Source organism: Drosophila innubila, chromosome X, assembly GCF_004354385.1.
Source record: "Drosophila innubila isolate TH190305 chromosome X, UK_Dinn_1.0, whole genome shotgun sequence".
Lineage (NCBI taxonomy): Eukaryota > Metazoa > Arthropoda > Insecta > Diptera > Drosophilidae > Drosophila > Drosophila innubila.
The window spans coordinates 8,699,939-8,720,206 of NC_047626.1; the positions used below are offsets into that span (position 1 = coordinate 8,699,939).

General features: G+C 35.7%; 1 protein-coding gene across 3 annotated transcripts in view; it reads right to left on the reverse strand.

Moving 5' to 3' along the window:
- Nucleotides 1–5,545: 5,545 nt before the first annotated feature.
- Nucleotides 5,546–20,268, reverse strand: part of LOC117791061 (neurobeachin) — a 250,661-nt gene continuing 235,938 nt past the window's right edge. For 2 of the 3 annotated variants that reach the window (XM_034630718.1, XM_034630710.1), the window contains 8 exons: nucleotides 18,725–18,834; nucleotides 18,080–18,271; nucleotides 11,425–14,350; nucleotides 11,119–11,292; nucleotides 10,006–10,269; nucleotides 9,704–9,900; nucleotides 7,839–7,990; nucleotides 5,546–7,705 (listed from right to left, as the gene is read on the reverse strand). In XM_034630718.1, coding sequence (XP_034486609.1) covers nucleotides 7,615–7,705; nucleotides 7,839–7,990; nucleotides 9,704–9,900; nucleotides 10,006–10,269; nucleotides 11,119–11,292; nucleotides 11,425–14,350; nucleotides 18,080–18,271; nucleotides 18,725–18,834 — 4,106 coding nt within the window. In that variant the 3' untranslated portion in view covers nucleotides 5,546–7,614. The remainder of the gene's footprint in view (nucleotides 7,706–7,838; nucleotides 7,991–9,703; nucleotides 9,901–10,005; nucleotides 10,270–11,118; nucleotides 11,293–11,424; nucleotides 14,351–18,079; nucleotides 18,272–18,724; nucleotides 18,835–20,268) is intronic. The other variant, XM_034630725.1, reaches the window with a different exon arrangement.

Genomic DNA, 20,268 nt, shown 5'->3' on the forward strand with positions numbered 1-20,268 from the left:
TGCCGTCTGCGTTCTTTGCTTTCTCCCTTGCTACACACAGAGCGACACATTTCATTTCATTTGGCATGACCGTCTGTGTAGGTGTGTGTGTGCGTGTGTGTGTGTTTGTGTGTGTGTAATCTCATTACAAATTCAAATGCGCTGCGCCTGCTGCGGCCTCTCGAGCTCTGTTGCTGGCTGGCCTATAGTATGTTGGCCAGGTCTGTCCAATGTTGGCCAGGTCTGTCCTGTGTTGGCCTGGCCTGGTCCCCTTTTAGCGTGTGTGGACATGGAAAATGCCCTAACCGCGTTGTCACTCAATTATGTGCCATGTGCGCGCAGCATTGCATACTTTTCAGCGCTGTCCAAAAGACGCCACACACGAGCCAAGAGCATGTGAATAAGCGTCAGAGCGACAGACAAATTCACGCGCAACATACTAACAGAATGACAGACAGACAGACGGACAGACAGACGGACAGACAGACGGACAGACAGACGGACAGACAGACGGACAGACACTCTGACAGACATTTGCCCAGTAGAATAAGATAAATGTTCTAAGTTGCAGTCTCAGGTTGCAAAATACAAGTAGCTCAGAAAGTAACAGTTATATATGAGATACTTGGAAACAAAGGCTGCAAATCCATTAAAAAAGTGACTTTAGAAAATTTGGTTCGATGGCTCGTACAATAGAAAATTTATTAGAGCTTCAGCTTAAAAAATAAATGGGTTCAATTCCCACAATGCCATTAAAAAAACTGTTACATACTTATATAATATAAAAACTATTATTTTTTAAACATTTCAAAACTTACTTACTTCGGTATAGTTTTGACAAAGTTCTTATTTTATTTTCTTATTTATTTTTAAATCAATTTATTAGACAAAATCCATGAATGCTTTGTATTGTGTTTAACAAAGAAATCCATGATTATATATGAAATAATTCTAGTTTGGGTATATTAAGGGTCAGAAAGAACTTTTGAGCCTTAATTTTGGATATAAATATTTCCATAATAAAGATTAAAGTTCTTATTTTATATTCTTATTTATTTTTAAATTAATTTATTAGACAAAATCCATGAATGTTTTGTATTCCATGATTATATATGAAATATTTCTAGTTTGGCTATATTAAGGATCAGAAAGAACCTTTGAGCCTTAAGTTTGGATATAAATATTTCCATAATAAGATTAAAATATGGACTATTAATTCAAATATGGACAATAAAGCATACTAAACCGAGATAAACTATAAAAGAAACTACGTATATTCGCTGCAATATTGTAGAGATTCACTTTACAGATTAATAATTTACTCAAATTGAATGCAATGTTCAATTGTGAGTGTCTCGCTGTCGTTGATTGAATATCTTTGAGTATCTGTCCCAGGTAGTGTTTGTTTTCATTTGTCAGAGATAAAGGATATGGATAAATTGAGAATGGCATTGCATTGCAATGCGGCAGGCAGGCAAACCGTCATTCATGCCACTTGGCAGCTTTATGTCATTGCTGGTTAAGTGATGCGTCTAATTTGCAGCTGTTGCCGCTGTTGAAGTTGCAAGACGAAAAAAAGAAAAGAAAAGAAAAAACAACGTAGAACGTCGCGAATTTGCATTTTGCTGCTTGCCCCAATAAACTCCCCTCGACCAGCACAGCACACACAGTGAGCAACGTAAGTAATGGCATCCAGGAGCCACTGTTGCCTCGGCTACCTCAATCTCCGTATTAGTCTCTGTCTCTGTCTCTGTCTCAGTCGCTGTCTCAGTCGCTGTCGCTGTCTCTGTCTGCGTCTCAGTTTCCTTGCATCCTCTGGCTTGCTGCGTGCCACCTCTTGTTGCAGACCTGCTGCTGCGTTGCATGCTCGTTAATTTTGCAGCATTTCCGCTAGCAATTTGGTGGCAGTTTCGTCGCTGTCGTCGTCGTCGTCGTCTAGTGGAAATATTACGTATACGCGGTGCAAAAAGCGCCAACCGGAAATGCAGGAAGCGGATATTACACGCTCCAGAAAACACACAGCACAGCGAGCAGCGAGAGCAGACGAATAATATGCACAGAGATATGACTTCTGATGACAAGCTGAGTGGGCGAAGATAGAAAGAAGTGGATGCACAGAGAGAGAGAGAGAGAGAGAAACAAGGAATGGCGACATTTTTCCATATTGCTCGTGTTGCTGTCGTTGTTGTTGTCGTTGTTGTTGTTATTGCTACAGCTGCGTTTTATGCATTTTTCGTGTTTAGACAGCTGGTCGATGTCGTCGTCAGTGTTGGCTTGAGCGTCACTTACTTTTTACTTTTTACCCTGCAAATATACGGCAAACTTGGCGTATACTTAATATACATAATCACAACAAGCATACGACGAGTGGACTGAAAGCAAACAGACATGTTGTTTGAAAAGTCTATTTAATTATATGACTTTTTTATATCAGAATGAGTGCTTAAGCGTGCTGACTCTACAGGGCATCTACTCGTCGACTACTCACTATTTTCTTGCACTTTTATTGCCCCGTCATCTTGGAATTGGAGCGCACACAACAAGAATACGAGCAACGGCAACGGCGGCGTTAGCAGGAGCAGGAACAGGAACAGGAGCAGGAGCAGAAAAGTAACAGGAGCAGAAGTGGGTTCGTGGATTCTTTAATTGCTTGGCCCATTGAATTTCCGTTGCGCCTTCGATGTACTGTGCAATTGTTGGTAGCATTCAATTATTTCAAGTCAACAGATCAAAGACATTGGCCAGGATAAGAATACAGGAAATAACTGTGTCCTTTCTCAATGAAAAAGGAAAAAAAAACAATAAACAATGGCAAACTTCAAGTTGCCAAAGAACTTAAGTCCATGCTGACTTTTCCAAATGATGGCGAAATAAACAAGGACTATTTACAGCTACAAGGACATCAACCTAGTCCTTAAAATTACCTAGCTATTGAAGTTGCAAGATGCCATCTTTATTATTAAAAATGTGTCACTAATTGAGGCATATTCTTGCAGATTTATAAGGGATTTGGTGTGATATTAAATCGGACTCAAATTTGTACTAAGTGAGTTTTAGGAAGACTGCAATATGTGAAAATGGGTGAAAATAAATAGATTAACGATGTATACCAAATGCAACACAAGATTTTTACAAGTTTTATTGTTGAAACAAACACTGGGGTCATCTGAAAAAAAATCCCAATTAATGCAATAAATAAAAACTCATTCTGTTGTTTTTTTTTTTCGTGTAAGATTTCATTGTTTTCTTTATTGAACATAATAATTTGTTGTTGTTGATGTTGTTGGTTTTAATGCTTGCTCACTTGCTTGTTAAATTGTTGTTTTCGCTTTTATCTTAATTAATAATTAATTTATTTAAATGTATTTCTTTTCCATATTATTTCAATTATTTATGCTTAGATTTTTTAGTTTTATTATTTTTAATTTTATTTTGTTAGTTTAGAATCATAGCGTATATCAATATGCATAAATTGTTGTTGTTTTAAGGTTTTGTAAAAAAAAAACATTGTTAGCCATAATAATGAACCATATTTATTTGTAGCTGTAAATGTTAATATATATATACTGTTCTAATATATATATATATATATATATACTTCTTACTAGCTTTGAAATCTTTTGGCTGTGTTGTTGTTTTTGTTGTTTTTCGCATTTGTTAGTTGCTAATTAACATTATTGACAAAATATATGTTCAAGTACAATATTTATAATTTTCATGATTTTTTTTTTTTTATTTTTGTTAAACTTTTAGGCTTTTAATGCGCACATTTTGTTGTTTTTTTCTATTCAGTAAAAAGCGCCAAGGTTTGTTTTTAAATTTAAGTTAAGGTGAGTGTTGTGTGTGTGTATTGTTACATAAATATTATAATTTTATTTATTTCATTTCATATAATTTTATGTATTTTAAAATGTGTGTGTATGTTTGAAAATAATTTATATTAAATAATTTGCACGTGCATGAATAAATTCTTAATTATTTTGTCTTTTTTTCTATATTTTTTTTTAATTGTGTAAATTTAAAATTGTCAGCCATTTGTTGATGTTTAATAAAAACATTACGCATGTTATTTTATATTCATTTACTACAATGCATTTTGTTGTATTATTTTACTTTTTGTTGTTGTCGTATTTGCTTTGTTTATTTCTATAAAAACTGCATAAATTTAAAATTGTTGGCGCTCGCCCTTTTGTTTTTTGTTTCCTTTTTTTATTATTATTAATTTGCCTGTTGTTGTGCTGCTTTTCATTGTTAGTTTAATAGCTAAACATTATAATATTAAAAAAAAATATTTGTTTATTTATATATAGTATATATATTTAGTTGCTGCTTCTGCATAATCATATTATTATTATTGTTATTATTTTAGTTTATTTAAAATTATTTATTTTTTTTAGGCTTCTGCTGTATTTTTTTTATTAATAATTTTAATTGTTGTAAATTCTGCTTTGATGTAATCGTTATTAATTTTTTTACTTTTTGCTCTTTGCATATTTTGGCTGCTTAGTTACTTTGTTTAGGCTTCTTGTGTAATCAACATAATTTCATTAAAATTAAGTACATATCTTTAAGCTAGCTCTCGATTTATATACAACATTTAAGTTACTAATAGTATTTCTTTTTCATTCATTTGTTTATTTATGCGTTTTTTTTTATTTAATTAACTTGCCCAAACATGTAAACTCAGTTATTGTATATATATTTTTTAAATGTATTATTAATTGCATTTGTATTAATTATAATTAATTTACTACGCTTTCAAATTATTTACATAAATAATTAAGTGCTTCTTTCTTATGTTATTTTTTCAATTTATAAACAAAAAACAAAGAGAACAACAAACTAAAGTCAAATATGTTTATAAAATTGCAAATTGGACAGCATCAAAAGTTTCTTTTTTTTTTACTTTTGTATGTAATTATAAAATATTTATATAAATTTTGCCTTGAACCGACAATAAAATAACATTAACTACACACACACACACACACATACATACACACACACACATACAGATACACTCAAACATACACACAGACGCACACATATATAATTAGGTAATGAAAACAAAGTATAAATTGCATCATAATTATTGTTTAATTATAATAAATATTTAAGTTTCATTATGTTTTTCTCATATGTTATTTTGGCAGCATTTTCAGCCGCAATTTAAGTTCAACTTTAAGTACATAAATTTTGGATGGATGCCATTAGTCAGTTGATAAGTTTCAAGAACCTAAGTCAAATATATGTATAATGTATATCAAAAAAATTCAAAAAAAAAAAGGAGAAGATTAAACAGCTAGCTTACTTCGGCATGCCGATGCTTTGATACCCTTAAAGTTGGAGTACTTTGATTTTGATTTCATTTAATTTAGTTTACCAATCGAGTAGTCTAATACTAGATAGACTGACATGGTTAATGATAAAATACATATACCGGCTGTAAGGATATTTTCCTGCCACACAACATAAGAAATATTGCGAATTTCGTGGGACTTTTTTTTTGCTTTTAAGTTACATTTTTTTATTCAGTTAAGTTATATTATTTTAAGTTTTCTTTTTCTTTTTTTTTTTGGGCTTACTTTGATTGTGGCCTTCAGAATGGGGGGCCAATATTACAACCGAATGTTCATGTTCTACTTGAAGTACTTTGCGTATGTATGTGTAAGGGTGTGTGGGGGTGTTTTGGGGCCGTGTATTAATATGTCCTAGTTGTATGTACAAAACTAAGCGAAAGTGCGATGGCGACTTGGATGGACTTTGGGGGAATAGTAAATATTTGTATATATATATATATATGGGTTTATTCTCTTTCGATCAAAATCAATAATGATTATAATAATAATAACAAGAATCAATTGATGATATGCGCCTGCTTAAGCCAGAAGGAAGATCAACTTCATTTTCTTTTCCAATTACATTTGCAGCGCCTTCGTTTAGTTCTTCTAATTTTTCATTTTGTTTGTGTCTTACAGACAGCCATAAGCATTATATAGCATACATATATAATCTTAATCAAGGACAGGCATGAGCTTGTCTAAATTTAAGTTTTGGACGTACATGTTTAAGGTTTTAAGGAAGGGTTTTTAAGGTTTTTTGAAGCAAACGAACCGAATTTAAAGCTAAAAAACAACTTGTTTCTTTCGAATTCGTTTTCTTTACTTTGGACGCAATTGAAAAAGTGTTGCAAAACGTTGAGAAAAAAATACACAAAATATAGTGTTGTAGGGAGGTTGCTGTGCTGTGCTGTGCAATGCGGCGTATGCGTCTTATTTGCTAGCTTCATTCGTGTTTAGCCACATTTGCTAAGTTGCATATTGTATTCATATTTATATATTATTTAATTATATGTATTATGCCTGCTTTTGTTTTAGTATTTATAATTTAGCTTTTAGCAGTGTTGGTAAATTATTTTTATTTAGCTTGAGTTAGTTGCATTTTTTAACTAGTTTTTTTTATCTTTTATTAAAATATCGCGTATTCTGCGCTAATCGCAAACCTTTCACCTCGAGTTAATTCTGCTCTTCTCTCTTATCGCTTTCTTTTCTTTTTATTCTTTAGTTATGTTTCTCTTTTTTAATTTGCTTTTCTTTAGATTTAGCATTTATTGCCTTGGCATTGTCATAATTAATCGGTCTTAAGGTTTTTTTTAATTGTTTGTTTTTTTCAGTATCATTTATGCTTTGTCATATGCATATGTGCATGTACTATATTTGTATATTTGATTACCTTCTTAATTTGTGAACAGTTTTCTGTGTCACTTGTGACGTCACAAGCTTCGCAAACATTGTTAAAAATTGGCTTCTCTCTCATTCTTATCAACCTGTCTTTCTTTTTTTCTTTTCTTTTGTTGTCTTTCATTTGGCCGCTTAGTTTCATTTTGTTTCTTTTTCGTTTCGTTCCATTTCAAGCGTTTCTATATTTGTGAGAACTTTTGCTACGTAATTTTTTGTATTATTATTATTTGTATTATTATTATTATTATTTTTTTTTAAGATTTAATGAACTGCTTATTGCGTTTTATAAACACTAACTTGTCGTTTCTCATTCCATTTATTAAAACTACTCAACTTAAGCCGGGAAATTGCTTGTGTGTGTGTTTAATTTTCATCGTTTTCATCATCATTTTGTGTTTCTTTTTATATTTTGTTTTCATATCGTTTCGTCCGTAACTTAATACATATACTACACGCCGTATAACTAGTAAAAAAAATTTTGTTTTTTGACTGGCTCACACCAAACATACGAGCACTAATTAATATGCTATTATCATAAGTAATGCTAGAGAAAAAAAAAATATTATTTTTTTTTTTTTTTGCTTATTTGTCTAGTGTTTGTAATGTCTATTGATAAGAAAAAAATTAAAAAAAAAAAAAACATACAAAAAACAAACAAACAAACATTGAACAACGAATTTTCTTTCGTTCTCCTTGTATGCCTTTCTCCTGTTGTTTCACTTTCTCTTTATCTTTCACTTAAGTACTTTTTTTGCCGCTCTCTTTTACTTGCCTGCTCTCTCTCTCTCTCTCTTTCTTTCCCGATCTCACATTTAATTCAGCTGTTTTGTTATTGCGTTGACATGGATTGTGGAATGTGGAACGTGGAATGCGAAACGAGCGAGTGACGAGTCGCTTAGTAGCGCTGTTGATACTCGTGATGCCAGCGATTGAAGTCAATATGGAATACAATTATTGAACCAGTTGACAAACCAGCCAGCAAATATCTATGAGAAATACGAGAAAAAGTAAAAGAAAATATAGATTTAAATAATAATAAATTTAAATGTTAAGTTTTAACAATCGTTAAGAGTTTACACTAAACTTAAAATTTATTTAAATGCTCTACTCGTTACTTACTTCTGATCGTGAGTGAGCGAGAGGGAACGTATGCCCGCATTGCAGGCGGGGAAGGCATAGAGTGGGGCCAGATTGAAGGTGCGCCACACCTCGACAATACCTCGATCACCAGCTGTCATCAGATACTCGCCATCGCGCGAGAGCAGCATGCACTGGAGAGAGAGAGAAAGAGAGAGAGAGAAAGAAATGTAATGTAACGAGTGAATAACCACACATTTTATAAATAAAATACAAATATTTCCGCTTGATCTTGGTTTCGATTTTAATATCAAAGGGTACCTCCTTAGGATCTTTGAAAATTTTAAATTTTAAATGTCAAGTTTCCACTCTTAATCGACTCCTTATATCATAATTGGTATAAAGCAACACATTAAACTTGATTATGAGACCTTTCATTTTCTTGTAAAAAATCATGTCAAATTGAACAAAAATTTTGACTTGTAAAGAAGATCCTAAGTCTTAACAAGCTTCAAACTGTCAAAACTTTGTCAAAACTGAACCGATTTTCAAAGGGAATGTCATTTTGATCATGGTTTGGCCTCTTAATTCATTCTGCATTTCAATTTATTTAAATTTGTAAAAAAAAATATTTTCTTCAAAATCTTGGGTTTGATCCTAAGGGTCCCCCCTTTGAAATTTTGAAAAATAAAAATTTTAAATCTCAAGTTTTCACTTTTAATCAACTTCTGATATCTTAGTTAGTATAAAATAACACTTTAAATTTGATTCTGAGACCTTTCATTTTCTTGTAAAAAATCATGTCAAATTGAACAAAAATTTTGACTTGTAAAATTCAAGGTCAAGGATCTGCCCAATTTCAAATATTCATAACTTTGGCAAAACTAAACCGATTTTTAAACGGAATGTCATTTTGATCATGGTTCGACCTCTGAATTCATTCTGCATTTAAATTTATTTTATTTTGTAAAAAAAAATATTTTTTTCTAAATCTTGGGTTCGATCCTAAGGGTCCCCCCTTTGGAATTTTGAAAATTGAAAATTTTAAATCTAAAGTTTTTACTTTTAATCAACTCCTGATATCTTAATTAGTATAAAATACTACTTTAAATTTGATTCTGAGACTTTTCATTTTTCTGTAAAAAATCATTTGAAATTGAACGAAAATTTTCACTTGTAAAATTCAAGGTAAAAAATCTACCCAATTTAAAGTATTCATAACTTTGACAAAACTGAACCGATTTTTAAACGGAATGTCATTTTGATCATGGTTCGGCCTCTAAATACATTCTGCATTTAAATTTAATTTATTTTGTAAAAAAAATTATTTGCCTCTAAATCTTGGGCTCGATGCTAAGGGTCCTCCCTTTGGAATTTTGAAAATTGAAAATTTTAAATCTTAAATTTTTACTTTTAATTAACTCCTGATATCTTAATAAGTATAAAACAACACTTTAAATTTGATTCTGAGACCTTTCATATTTCTGTAAAAAATCATGTGAAATCTGACAATAATTTTGACTTGTAAAATTCAAGGGCAAGGATCTGCCCAATTTCAAATATTCATAACTTTGGCAAAACTGAACCGATTTTTAAACGGAATGTCATTTTGATCATGGTTCGACCTCTAAATTCATTCCGCATTAAAATTTAATTAATTTTGTTTTATAAGTTTGTCTCTCTAAATTAAGCTTTCGATTTTATGTAAAAGTTTTCCCCGCTGTTTACTTTAAAAATTTAAAATCTCAATTTTTCATTTCTAATCAACTTGTTATGTCATAATTAATTTTGCGTTTGTAGAAAAATGTTACACATTTTTTGTACACTTTCCCCCAAAACTCGACAGAAAATATGTTTGAAATGTGTCAAATAGTCACACGTTACTCGTTACTCGTTACTTGTCTTACCTGCAGATTGTCGTTGTGCGTTTCATGGCGCAGCTTCTTGCCATTCACCGTGTAGGCAGCCACATTGCCCTTGTCATAGTTGATGACAATGAAGCCCTCGCGCGACATGGTTATCAACTCCGGCGAGTGGAAATCAACGGGTGGATCCAGCGAGCGCAGCAAATCGCCAAAGGTAGTGTGTATAAGCACGGGACCATCTAAAGAGTGGGAAAGAAAATGACAGAGAAAAGGGGGAGAGGGAAGTGAGAGATGCATTGTTAGAGTTTTTAGTGGCAACTCGTTGCTTGCAACTTGCAACTTACTCGTTGAACCGGATACAACGAGTCCCAGCTCGGCACTGATGACCACCGAGGTGACAGCCTGCTCGTGACCTGTCAATGTGGCACGTGGCGTTGGTACGTCTCCCTCACCGACAATGCTTTGGGTACGGGCATTCCAGTGCCACAATAAAACAGTGCAATCAGCCGAGCCGGAGGCAATATAACAGTCCGATGTAATGTTGCACTCGGATCGGGCCATGCAGGTGACAACGCCAAAGTGACCAAACACAATTTGCACGATTTTCGCTAAAGGAAGCAGGAGAAAAGTTAAACATAAAGACAGGGGATTACAATCGATAAATGAGAGGTTTATTTCCAAGGGAATGCACAGTGAAAAAAAAACTGTGCTTCAAATAAGTGAGAATAACCCTGATTTAACTATTTGAGTCACTATGAATTGCTAAATATGATAATGCAGAAAAATGCTATAACTATAAGTACAAACAATATTTATTCGAGTAATAGAAAAATCTTGAATGAAGAAAAATCTAGTTTATTAAAGTTAAGCAGAAAAATTGTTTGAAAAAGTTTGTAACTCGGATTTGTTAGTGTTTTTGTACAGTGAATACTCACAAACAAAGTTTATATATTCAATTTAAAAAAAAAAAAGTACTTAAATTTTCGAAAGATATTGTACTTCTCAAATCTACTAATTATACCCGTTACTTAAAAAATAAGTTAAAGGGTATATTGTGTTCGTTTCAATGTAAGAGGGAGGCTTCTCCGACCCCATAAAGTATATATATTCATAAAAATAAAAAATCATATAAAATATAAGCAAAGAAATTAAAAAAAAAATGTTTTTGCAGTCACCATTAGAATTGTTTGGAGATACTTTTTACAACAAAACATTTTTTGATTAGGAAAAAAGTCAAAAATTTAGATTTTTAGATAAATTCACAATTTTCAATAGGTACTTAATGCGTTAAGGTTCTCTTTGTATCATTCAAATGGAGTTCAAATGATCTTTCCATTAATGCCAAAGTGTGTACACTTTGATAAGTAAATTTTTCTCATACTTTTGTCACAATAACTATGCCTACCAGTGTAGTTTCTCTCTCTGTGTAGACAATTAAAATGCAACCGGAAACTTACCCGTTTCGGTGGCAAACACACGAAAACTGTTGTCCCAGAAGCCGCAGGCAATCAGAAAACGGCTGTCGACGGTGGTCACAAAGCAATTGGAGCGTATTTTCAGCATTTGGCTAAAGTTATCGCCCAAGTGTCGACGACTGACCGCATTGCTGTTGTTGTTGGTGCCATGCACAGCTGGAATTGCAAATGGAAGTGGAAATGGAAGTGGAAATGGTAATGGAAATGAAATTGTGGCGACAAAAGGTATACGATTAATAAAGAGCTGGCATCATTGAAGTGAGGAAGAAATGATGGAGTTAAACTCACCCAAAACTGGATCGATTGTCAGCGGTTGATTGGAGCCCGGCGTTTGAGGTGATTCAGCATAGCTGGGACTCTGGACGGATGCGGTGTAATTGCAGTTCCATCGATTCACGGCAAATTGATGACCCGCCGTCACAGTGACCACCGAGGGCAACGACAGCTGCGGGTACGTATTGGCCGAGATGTGGATGACCGGTGAGTTCTGATAGAACTTGAGCATCTGACAGAGATCCTCGGGCATGGCACTGAACATCATCGGTGATAGATGCATCGCCGAGCTGCGTGGTGGATGTGGCTCCATCAACAGTTGACTTGGCGTCTGTCCAAAGTTGCGTATTTGATTCTCGACCGCTTCACGCATCACCGGATCAAGGACACCATCGAGATCGACGCTGCCCTCGTAGGTGAGATAATAGAACACGTTGGTGGCCCGAATTGCCTCGGGTCCACGCTGCTTGTAACCGAATATCAGATCGATCCACTGATGCAGCTGACAGGAGACAAACTCCGATTCCAGGGCCATGCGATTGATGCGCACAAACTCCTCGGGACTTTTCGCCCACGGCGGCAATTCGATGTCATCAACGAGGGCGCCATCTTCGCGATGTCCCAGCCGATAGCCCGATGAGTTGTAGAACATTTCGGGCAGGAAATACCATTCGGGTATCAGCTCCTTCACATCCGACGTGTCCCGCTGGCAGTTCTTCCAGCTCAACGAGACCGAGGAGAACAAACGATCGGGATAATCGAATTTGCCGCCTTGAAGGGCAAGGAACATGGTCGTAAAGGGCTCAACCCTCACCAGCCAGTTGAGGGTGAAGGCAGCGGTTGAATAGTGGGTGCCATAATGGAATGGAGGTATGGTATCGCTATCCCAGCTCTCGTAGCGCTCCTCAAAGTATGCACGACGCGATGGATTCAGTGCACCGATCGGTTTCGATAGATCGCGATAGTTGGAGGGTAGACTAAGATCAAGATCTTTGGAATCGTAGTTGGTGAGGACCCAGGGAAAGATGGGATATTGATTTAGATCGTTGTACGTTCGACCCGCAATCGTGTTGAGGAACATCAAGTACTCAAAGTTGGAGATCTCGCGACGTTGCCACTTCTGTGTCATGTTCGAGTTCCTCATCAGCTGGCGGGGCGACATCATCGAGGCGCGACGTGTCTGTGGAATGCCATACTTGATGCCCACTCCGACCCGAGGCAGTGCCTTGATCACCTTCTTGACCGTATGCTGATCGGGGAAGGCGAACAGAATGGAGGTGCGACTGGCCAGAAAGATCTCGAGTGCCACATTCTGGAGCAGATAGCGACGGGAGAAGATCGCACGCACCTCGGAGAAATACCATTTGCCATGCAGGTGATCGCAATACTTTAACACCTCCGCATCGATCTTATGGAACTCCGGATGATCCTCGTCCACCTCAAAGAACATCTCCGTGCTGGTTATCGAAACGGTGCCGGGTGCCACCAAGCCAGGTGCTATCAGACGCGCCTTGGTGCTGATATTCACCGGCCCTGTCAGATCCAAGTCCAGTTCCCGATCCTCGATCAACAGCTCGGCATCATCGAGCAGTTCGCTGTTGTGCTGCGCCGATGGATGCGATCGCGAGACTGCAATCTGAGTGTGGAACTCATCGCGTGTCTGTAGAATCGCATCCTCGGGTGCACCGTTCTCCAGGGCCGCCTTGAGTGTGGCCTGTGGATGGGATGAGCCCCTTGGATTCTGAACCATGCGCTTGCGACGTCGCGCATCATCCTCCCAGGCATCCAGCTTCCAGTAGGTGCTCTTCTGCAGCGCCAACTGCGATCCCATGCCAATGCCCATGGTCATGGTCATGCCGATGCCATTGGCCTCGCCCCAGGCACCATGACGATTGCACATGATGTTCCTGACCTTCTCCAGCAGACGACTGGCAATGACATTGTCCCTGCGCCTGGCTGCTGTGATCAGATGATCGCACATGCGCTCCTCCTCCCGCCTCTCCAGCAATGTCTGGGCACACTGCGACTCAAAGTCCGCATGCTTCAGGACATCATCGGCCCGCATGCGATTCAGTATGAATTCCGCCTCATTGGCCACACGCACAATGTGATCCTTCATCGCATGGGAGAGCAGACGACCCTCGTTGATCAGCTCGATGAAGGCGAGTCCGGCGTGCTTCTGCAGACTGTTCTGCCACTCCTGGGAGCAGAGCAACATCACCAGCTCGACAACGGAATGCGAGTTCTTGAATGTGGTCAGACCCTTGCCCTCCATCAGCAGCTCCTGGCCATGTGAACCGACCAAAGTCTTTGAGAGGAAGGGCGCAAAGTCGACCATGATCTCACGCAACAGTGGACACACTGGACCCAAGGCAATCTCCAGTTTCTGTGTGAGACTTGCCTCCCTCGACGGCGTCGTCAATGGCAGCTGGGCAACCAGGGCTGGTGGCTTCATTGGCAACTCATCGGGTCGCGAACGCTGCTGTTGTTGACCGCCAGCTGTGGTGGCCATTGTGGAGGCATTGCCGCCACTGCTGGCCACTGTGGTGGCACCACCAACTCCATAGCCATCTGGCACACGCACCACCGATATTTCCGAATCCGGTTTATCGCCACGCTCTGGACCAACAATCATGCCCAGACCTGAACCCTGTTGTTGCTGTTGTTGCTGTTGTTGCTGCTGTTGTTGCTGTTGCTGCTGTGCATGTTGCTGATGCTCGTGCTTGACAGCATCGTTGGCATCCACAAGACCCACAACGAGACCAGCACTTGCCGCCGCCTGGACAGCTGCATCCTCATTCAAATTCACATCCGTCCAGCTCTCGTCATTCGAGTTGCTCGGCTTATGCTCATCGGCCAGAATATCGCTGGAGGATTCCACCTCGGGCACCTCATTCTCGGTCGAGTTCATGTTCAAGGATCCCACATCCGAATCAACGCTCTAAACGGCAAACACACAAATTATTCGAACCCAACAAAATTAGAACGGCAACAGAAAAATATATATGTGAAAAATGTTATGTTCGACAAGCCGAAGATTTGATACCTTTGCAATGCCCTGTATTTAATTTCGAATTGTTGAAACCTATGATAGCTATATAATGTATATCTATAGTTTAGTAAAAGTGAGTCTTGATATAAAAAACTTTTCAGTTTTTTCAATAAAAATAGATAAATATTTTCATCAAATATATATATATGATTTTATTTTAATAAAATGAGTTTTAGTATGAATTTTTAAAAATTTTAATAGAGTTTTAGTAATTATAGTTGTAATGTGTGAGTTTTTTCAAATTTGTTTCAAATCGATTGAATCGATGAATGCACTAGTTTGAACATTAATTTTAATATGGTAATTTTTTTTTTTTTTTTTTTTTTTGAATTTTTTTATTTCAATTTTTTTTTTTTTTAATTTTTTTATTTCAATTTTTTAGGTTTAGGTTTAGGTTTTACATTTTTTTTAAATCGTGATTGATAAGTGGTATTGATATAGAATAATTTGTTGTTATTATTTTCAGATATATCAATAAAAACTTTAGAAATTAATAGAATGATTAATTTTCCAAAAAAATTAAGTAAGTAATTATGTTTAGTTTGCTGTTACATAGAGCTAAAATCTGCAAGGGTATTTTGGCTTCAGAAAACCGATTTTTTATTAAAGTTTCACTGAATTTTTTTTTTTTTTTTTTTTTGGCTTTTGTTGGTGGCCTTTTCTAGTGCTTTATACATCAAGTTGCGTGGTGCGGTGCGGGGTGGTGCGATGTGGTGCGGTATTGCGAGTGGATGAAAGTGGGAGGTGCTGGTCAATGTGATATGTGCAATCAGTATATGTGTGTGTGGTTGTTTGTGTGTGTGTGTGCTTTGCTATGTATATATGGCGTATCATTTTCGCATTAATTATGCGCATGGAACAATAAATCAAAATTCCTAGCTCCTGTCTCTGTGCGTGTGTGTGTGTGTGTGTGTGTGTGTGTGTGTCAACACATGCATTTGTCAACGCCACGCACAAAATGTTATCTTCAAATCTGTTTCACCTTCTCCTTCTCCATCTCCTTCTCCTACTCTCTGCTGCTGACTGTAATTTGCATAAAAGGCCGACAACTTTCAATACCCAAAATTCTGTTCCCTCTTTGGTCCGTCTGCTCTTGGAATAACAAGCTCAGCTCATCCGATAGGCATTAGGACAAATGTTGAATTGCGGCAAAGGGAGAGTGAGAGAGCAGGGGCAGAGGAAGAGGAAGAGGATATGGTGGCAACATCGTGTGGCATGACATGAAATTTTGTTAAACGTTTGACAAATGTCAACTGTCAAATACAACAGAATGTCAGCTGTGTAGGTGTCAACACAGCTCTCGCTTAGTGTGTGTCTGATGTGTGTGTCTGATGTGTGTGTGTGTGTGTGTGTGTGTGTGTTTGATGTGTGTGTGGCAGCTGTTGCGCCTTTGCATATGCTGCATAAACTCAAATCAATCACAAATGCACGCGATAAACACAAAGCTTGTAACTCACATTTCACTTGAATCAAACACACACGCACACACACATCACACACACACACTTATAGGTAAGCTGTTTAACTATTCGTGTGTGTGTGTGTGTTGTATATTAATAATACAAGGGCAGTTTATTAAGTGACCACCCTTAGAAATTCATCGTTCCCTTCAAAGCGCTAATCATAACTCTGTCTCGCTCTACCCTTTTCTCTCCCTCCCCCTCTCTATCTCTAACTGTGTGTATCATAGTTTGTATCTACTAATTGCATAATATATACGCATATATTAACACACATAAATCACACAACACATGCACATATCAAAAGTCGCACGCATTGAAATCTAATACTAAACACACTAGTGTGTGTATGGTTGTGTGTGTGTGCATAAGTATGTGTTTTATATGTGTGAGTGTATTTATAATTTGTGTGCATTACGCAGATTTGTGCATTGATTTAAATCAATGATAGTATATTGATTGCACATAATATTATATTAAAGCACTTATTATCAACTAATAAAGAAAATGTGCAACTTGTAAATACCCTAGAAATAATTTAAGCTAACGCTGAGTGTATTTTTGAATACACAATTAATTTGTACTGCTTATGTAATTATTCTGACCAGTTTATTTTTAAAGATCATTAAATTATTTTTACACTAACTTGACTTGTTATTGTTAGTGAAGTACCACTGTACCATCGACTTTAATGGTTTTTCTGAAAGTTGCACTAATTGCAATATTAATTGCAGCTAATTTGTCGCAATGCATTGCGGGTTTGCAATTGATTCGATCAATGATTTATTGATTTTGCATTGATTGCATTAATGAAACTGACAAATGCACTAAATGATGAAAAACAATTTGCGGTGGAATTGCGAATGAGATATTTTATGAATGACATGAGTTTCACAGCGAATCGAATTAAAAATCAACTGACACATTCTTAATGTCAAACGCATTCACAATGGACATTCACAATTCACAAAATAATACAAGGCGCAGATTGTCTGCATTACGATTAATTAACACAGACAGATGTCAGTGACAACAAACCAAATGAGTTATCATATGTTTATAATCATCGATAATTATCGATGTCATTATAGCCTTGCAGAGCATGTGCATATTTCGAGAAATCTTTAATTATATGCGAGTATTTTATTTGATTATAACTATTAATTTAATCGATTTATACATTTATGAAAATTCTTAATTTTAATTATGGTGTGTACTGAACTTCTATTTGCTTCTCATATCACTGAACTTCTCATTTTATTTCTTTCAGTGTTATTTCTATATTTAAATAACTTTTTTTTGTTCCTGTATATTGAATGTTCCTTATTTAAAGATGAAAAACTAAATATGATTTAAAATATCTGTAATTAGTGTTAAAAAAGAATGTTGAAAAATACGAAAACTGCTAAATTTATTTAAAAAAAAAAAAAAAAAAACTGGCAGAAATACTAATAATATAAAATTTTATATTTTAGTGTTTGTTTTTTTTTGTTTTGTGTATTAAATTCAAATTTTACAATTTTATTATAAAAACTGCAAATTTAATTTTCATTATGAAAATGGACACGGAATTATCTTTTCGTAAATTTTTTTTATAAAAATAAGCGCTAGAAATTAGAATCGTGAATGGTGTCTGATATTTTTATACTATTTTTCCAAAGAATATTTTTAAATCTATTTCTATACTTTACCAATATATATATATAAACTAATTTTTTGATGAAATGAAAATACTCGTATTGCAGATTAAAGTGATCGACCCATTGCAATACTCTGGAAGGGTATTTAATTTTTTATTATGTTTGACATTTAGCGAGTTGACGAGTAGCTAATTTAATGTGCTCTCTAATTACGAATACTGAGTGAGTGCAACAGTTAATTAGGAGGCGTGTTGTGGTGTTGTTGCAGCTGTTGTTGTTGTTGTGATTGATAGCGGTACAGAAAGTTGTTGTTGCTGTTGGTTGTTGTTCAAATTACTGGTACGTATGTGTTTAAAATATATATTTAAAATTGTGTGTGTGTGTGTGTGTGTGTGTGTGTGGGGTGAGTTGACTGCCGAAAATGTTGCAAATGATTTGCAGTTGTTTGCAGTGTTGTTGTGTGGTTGTGTGGTTGTTTTGCGTAGTTGTTGTTGTTGTTGTTCTTGAATTTCTTTTACCTTTGGCAACTTTTGTGGGAGTATTGGCTTTGGTGGTGACAATGGTTGTTGTTGAATTTTGATAGTATCTTTGCTTGTTGTTGTTGTTGTTGTTGATTTTACAGTTGTTGTTGTTGTTGCAGTTGTTGGTACTGTTGTTGTTGTTGTTGTTACTGTTGCTGTCTTTGTGTTGTTATTGTTGTTGTTATGAGCCTATTGACAGTTTGTTGTTGATTGATTTTTTTTTATCGTTTTAGTGTTTGATTCGAAACATGCATATGTATATATATATATAGTTATCTCTCTCACACACTCTCTTTTACTTGCACACTTTAAGCATATGTTATGTAATTATTGTTCGCTTGTTCGCTTTCTGCTAAAGTGACAATCAAACTGTCATGCAAAGTGCTTAAAAAACTAAACTCAAATTGTGCTGAGCAATCGAAACTTTAATTCACAAGTATCTCCCTGTTCCCCCAGCACCACTTTGCACCACTTTGCACCACTTGCACAACCCGAAAAACTGCACTCTTTCACACTTGGTAAACTAACTAAGAGTTTTGGTAAAAGTTTAAGCACACACATACAATATCATACACTCTCCTTTACATACACCCTTAAAAAAGTTAACCCTCCTCTTAACCAAGTATCACACATAATACTCACCTTTATGGATGGTGGTCCACTCGAGTGGGAATCATTGTCCGCCAGCACGGAGGGATTGTTCTCATCGACAACAATGATCTCATAATCGCTGTCCTGTATCTGACGGCCTCCTGCACAAGAATCAAAGAATCACACAATAGATTTATAGATCAATATCGATTAACAATACAATTAAAGTACAATTTAAGTTTGCATCTGTTTTGACAAAAGTTTTACATAACAATTGAATATCTGCTGAATAAGTTGAAGTATAAGTGAATATATTTAATCAGTTAGATAATTACTCATTGATACAAAGCAGTGCACACATTAATAACATAAAACTTAATTAATGAAAGTAGGGACAACAATACGAAAGAAAGCTCAACTGGAATATTGAAAAGAATCACACAAATACACATACACATACTCTATAAATATATCAGTTAGCCTTGTATACCCTATCACTTGTCGGTACTTAATAACTCCCATTTTTATTTCCATGTATTTCTTGGTCTTTACATTTTTTTGATTTCATTTTTTATGTAAAATTTTTGACGTCTTAAAATCTTGAAATGTCAATTTTAAAATGTTTAAAAAAGTTTCTACAGAGATCCCGAAAACTCTGTATAAATTTAATTTTTTAATAAGAAAATTTGTATAGAAAAATATGAAAAAGGAACTCTTATTAAATAAGTGTTTCCTTATTTGAAATATCGACGTTCTCGAAGCATATTTTAGGCGAGCAGAGCTTCCAAAAAACTTGCATTATTCAATGGAAAAAAAACGTAATTCAACGTTGATTGCAGTGCAAATATTTTGATCGTAGGCAAACATAAGAGTATTTTAGATTTAAAGTAAGCTCATTGAAATGTTGTTTGATATTTGAATAAAGTATGTTAATTTGATGTGAATAAATTGAAATGAAACTTTTGTGCAGAATTTTGTATGGAATTGTTGTGGCGAGTTGAAAGTTTTTTGCCTGTGTTATGTGTTGCGTGTGAGGTGTGAAAATTGTTTGACTTTTGCATTAATTAGTCAAATGGCTTTGACTGCATGTAGACGAGAGCTCAAGAATTGAAATTTACATATTAAAGCGCACACAAAAGCATAAAACAAGGACACGAAAAGTTGCTGGCCATTGACCAGGAATGTGGCAACATAGAGAAGGAGACAGAGAGAGAGAGAGAGAGAGTGAGAGCGAGAGAGCTTTACACAATTTGCAACTGCTTTCAACAGAATTTGCTTTGCTTTCTATTATTCTAACCTTTTTTTTTGTGGTATGTAAAATGTAAAATCTAATCTGTAGCACCCTCTTCCTCTCTCTCTTCTCAATATCTGTCTTTCTGTAATCTGTTTCTTTCATTGTGACACACACACACCCACACACACACACAGAGCATGTAAAAATATGAATAACCATTCTCATGTAGAGTCTACGCCCCCATCTGGTTTTAGTAATTTTGTAATTCTCAAAGCTTTGCGGCTAGAACTCCCCCCATCCATTTTGTTGCACTTGCCACACACATACACTGAGAGGAAAATAGCCGTGCTAAGTTTTAATG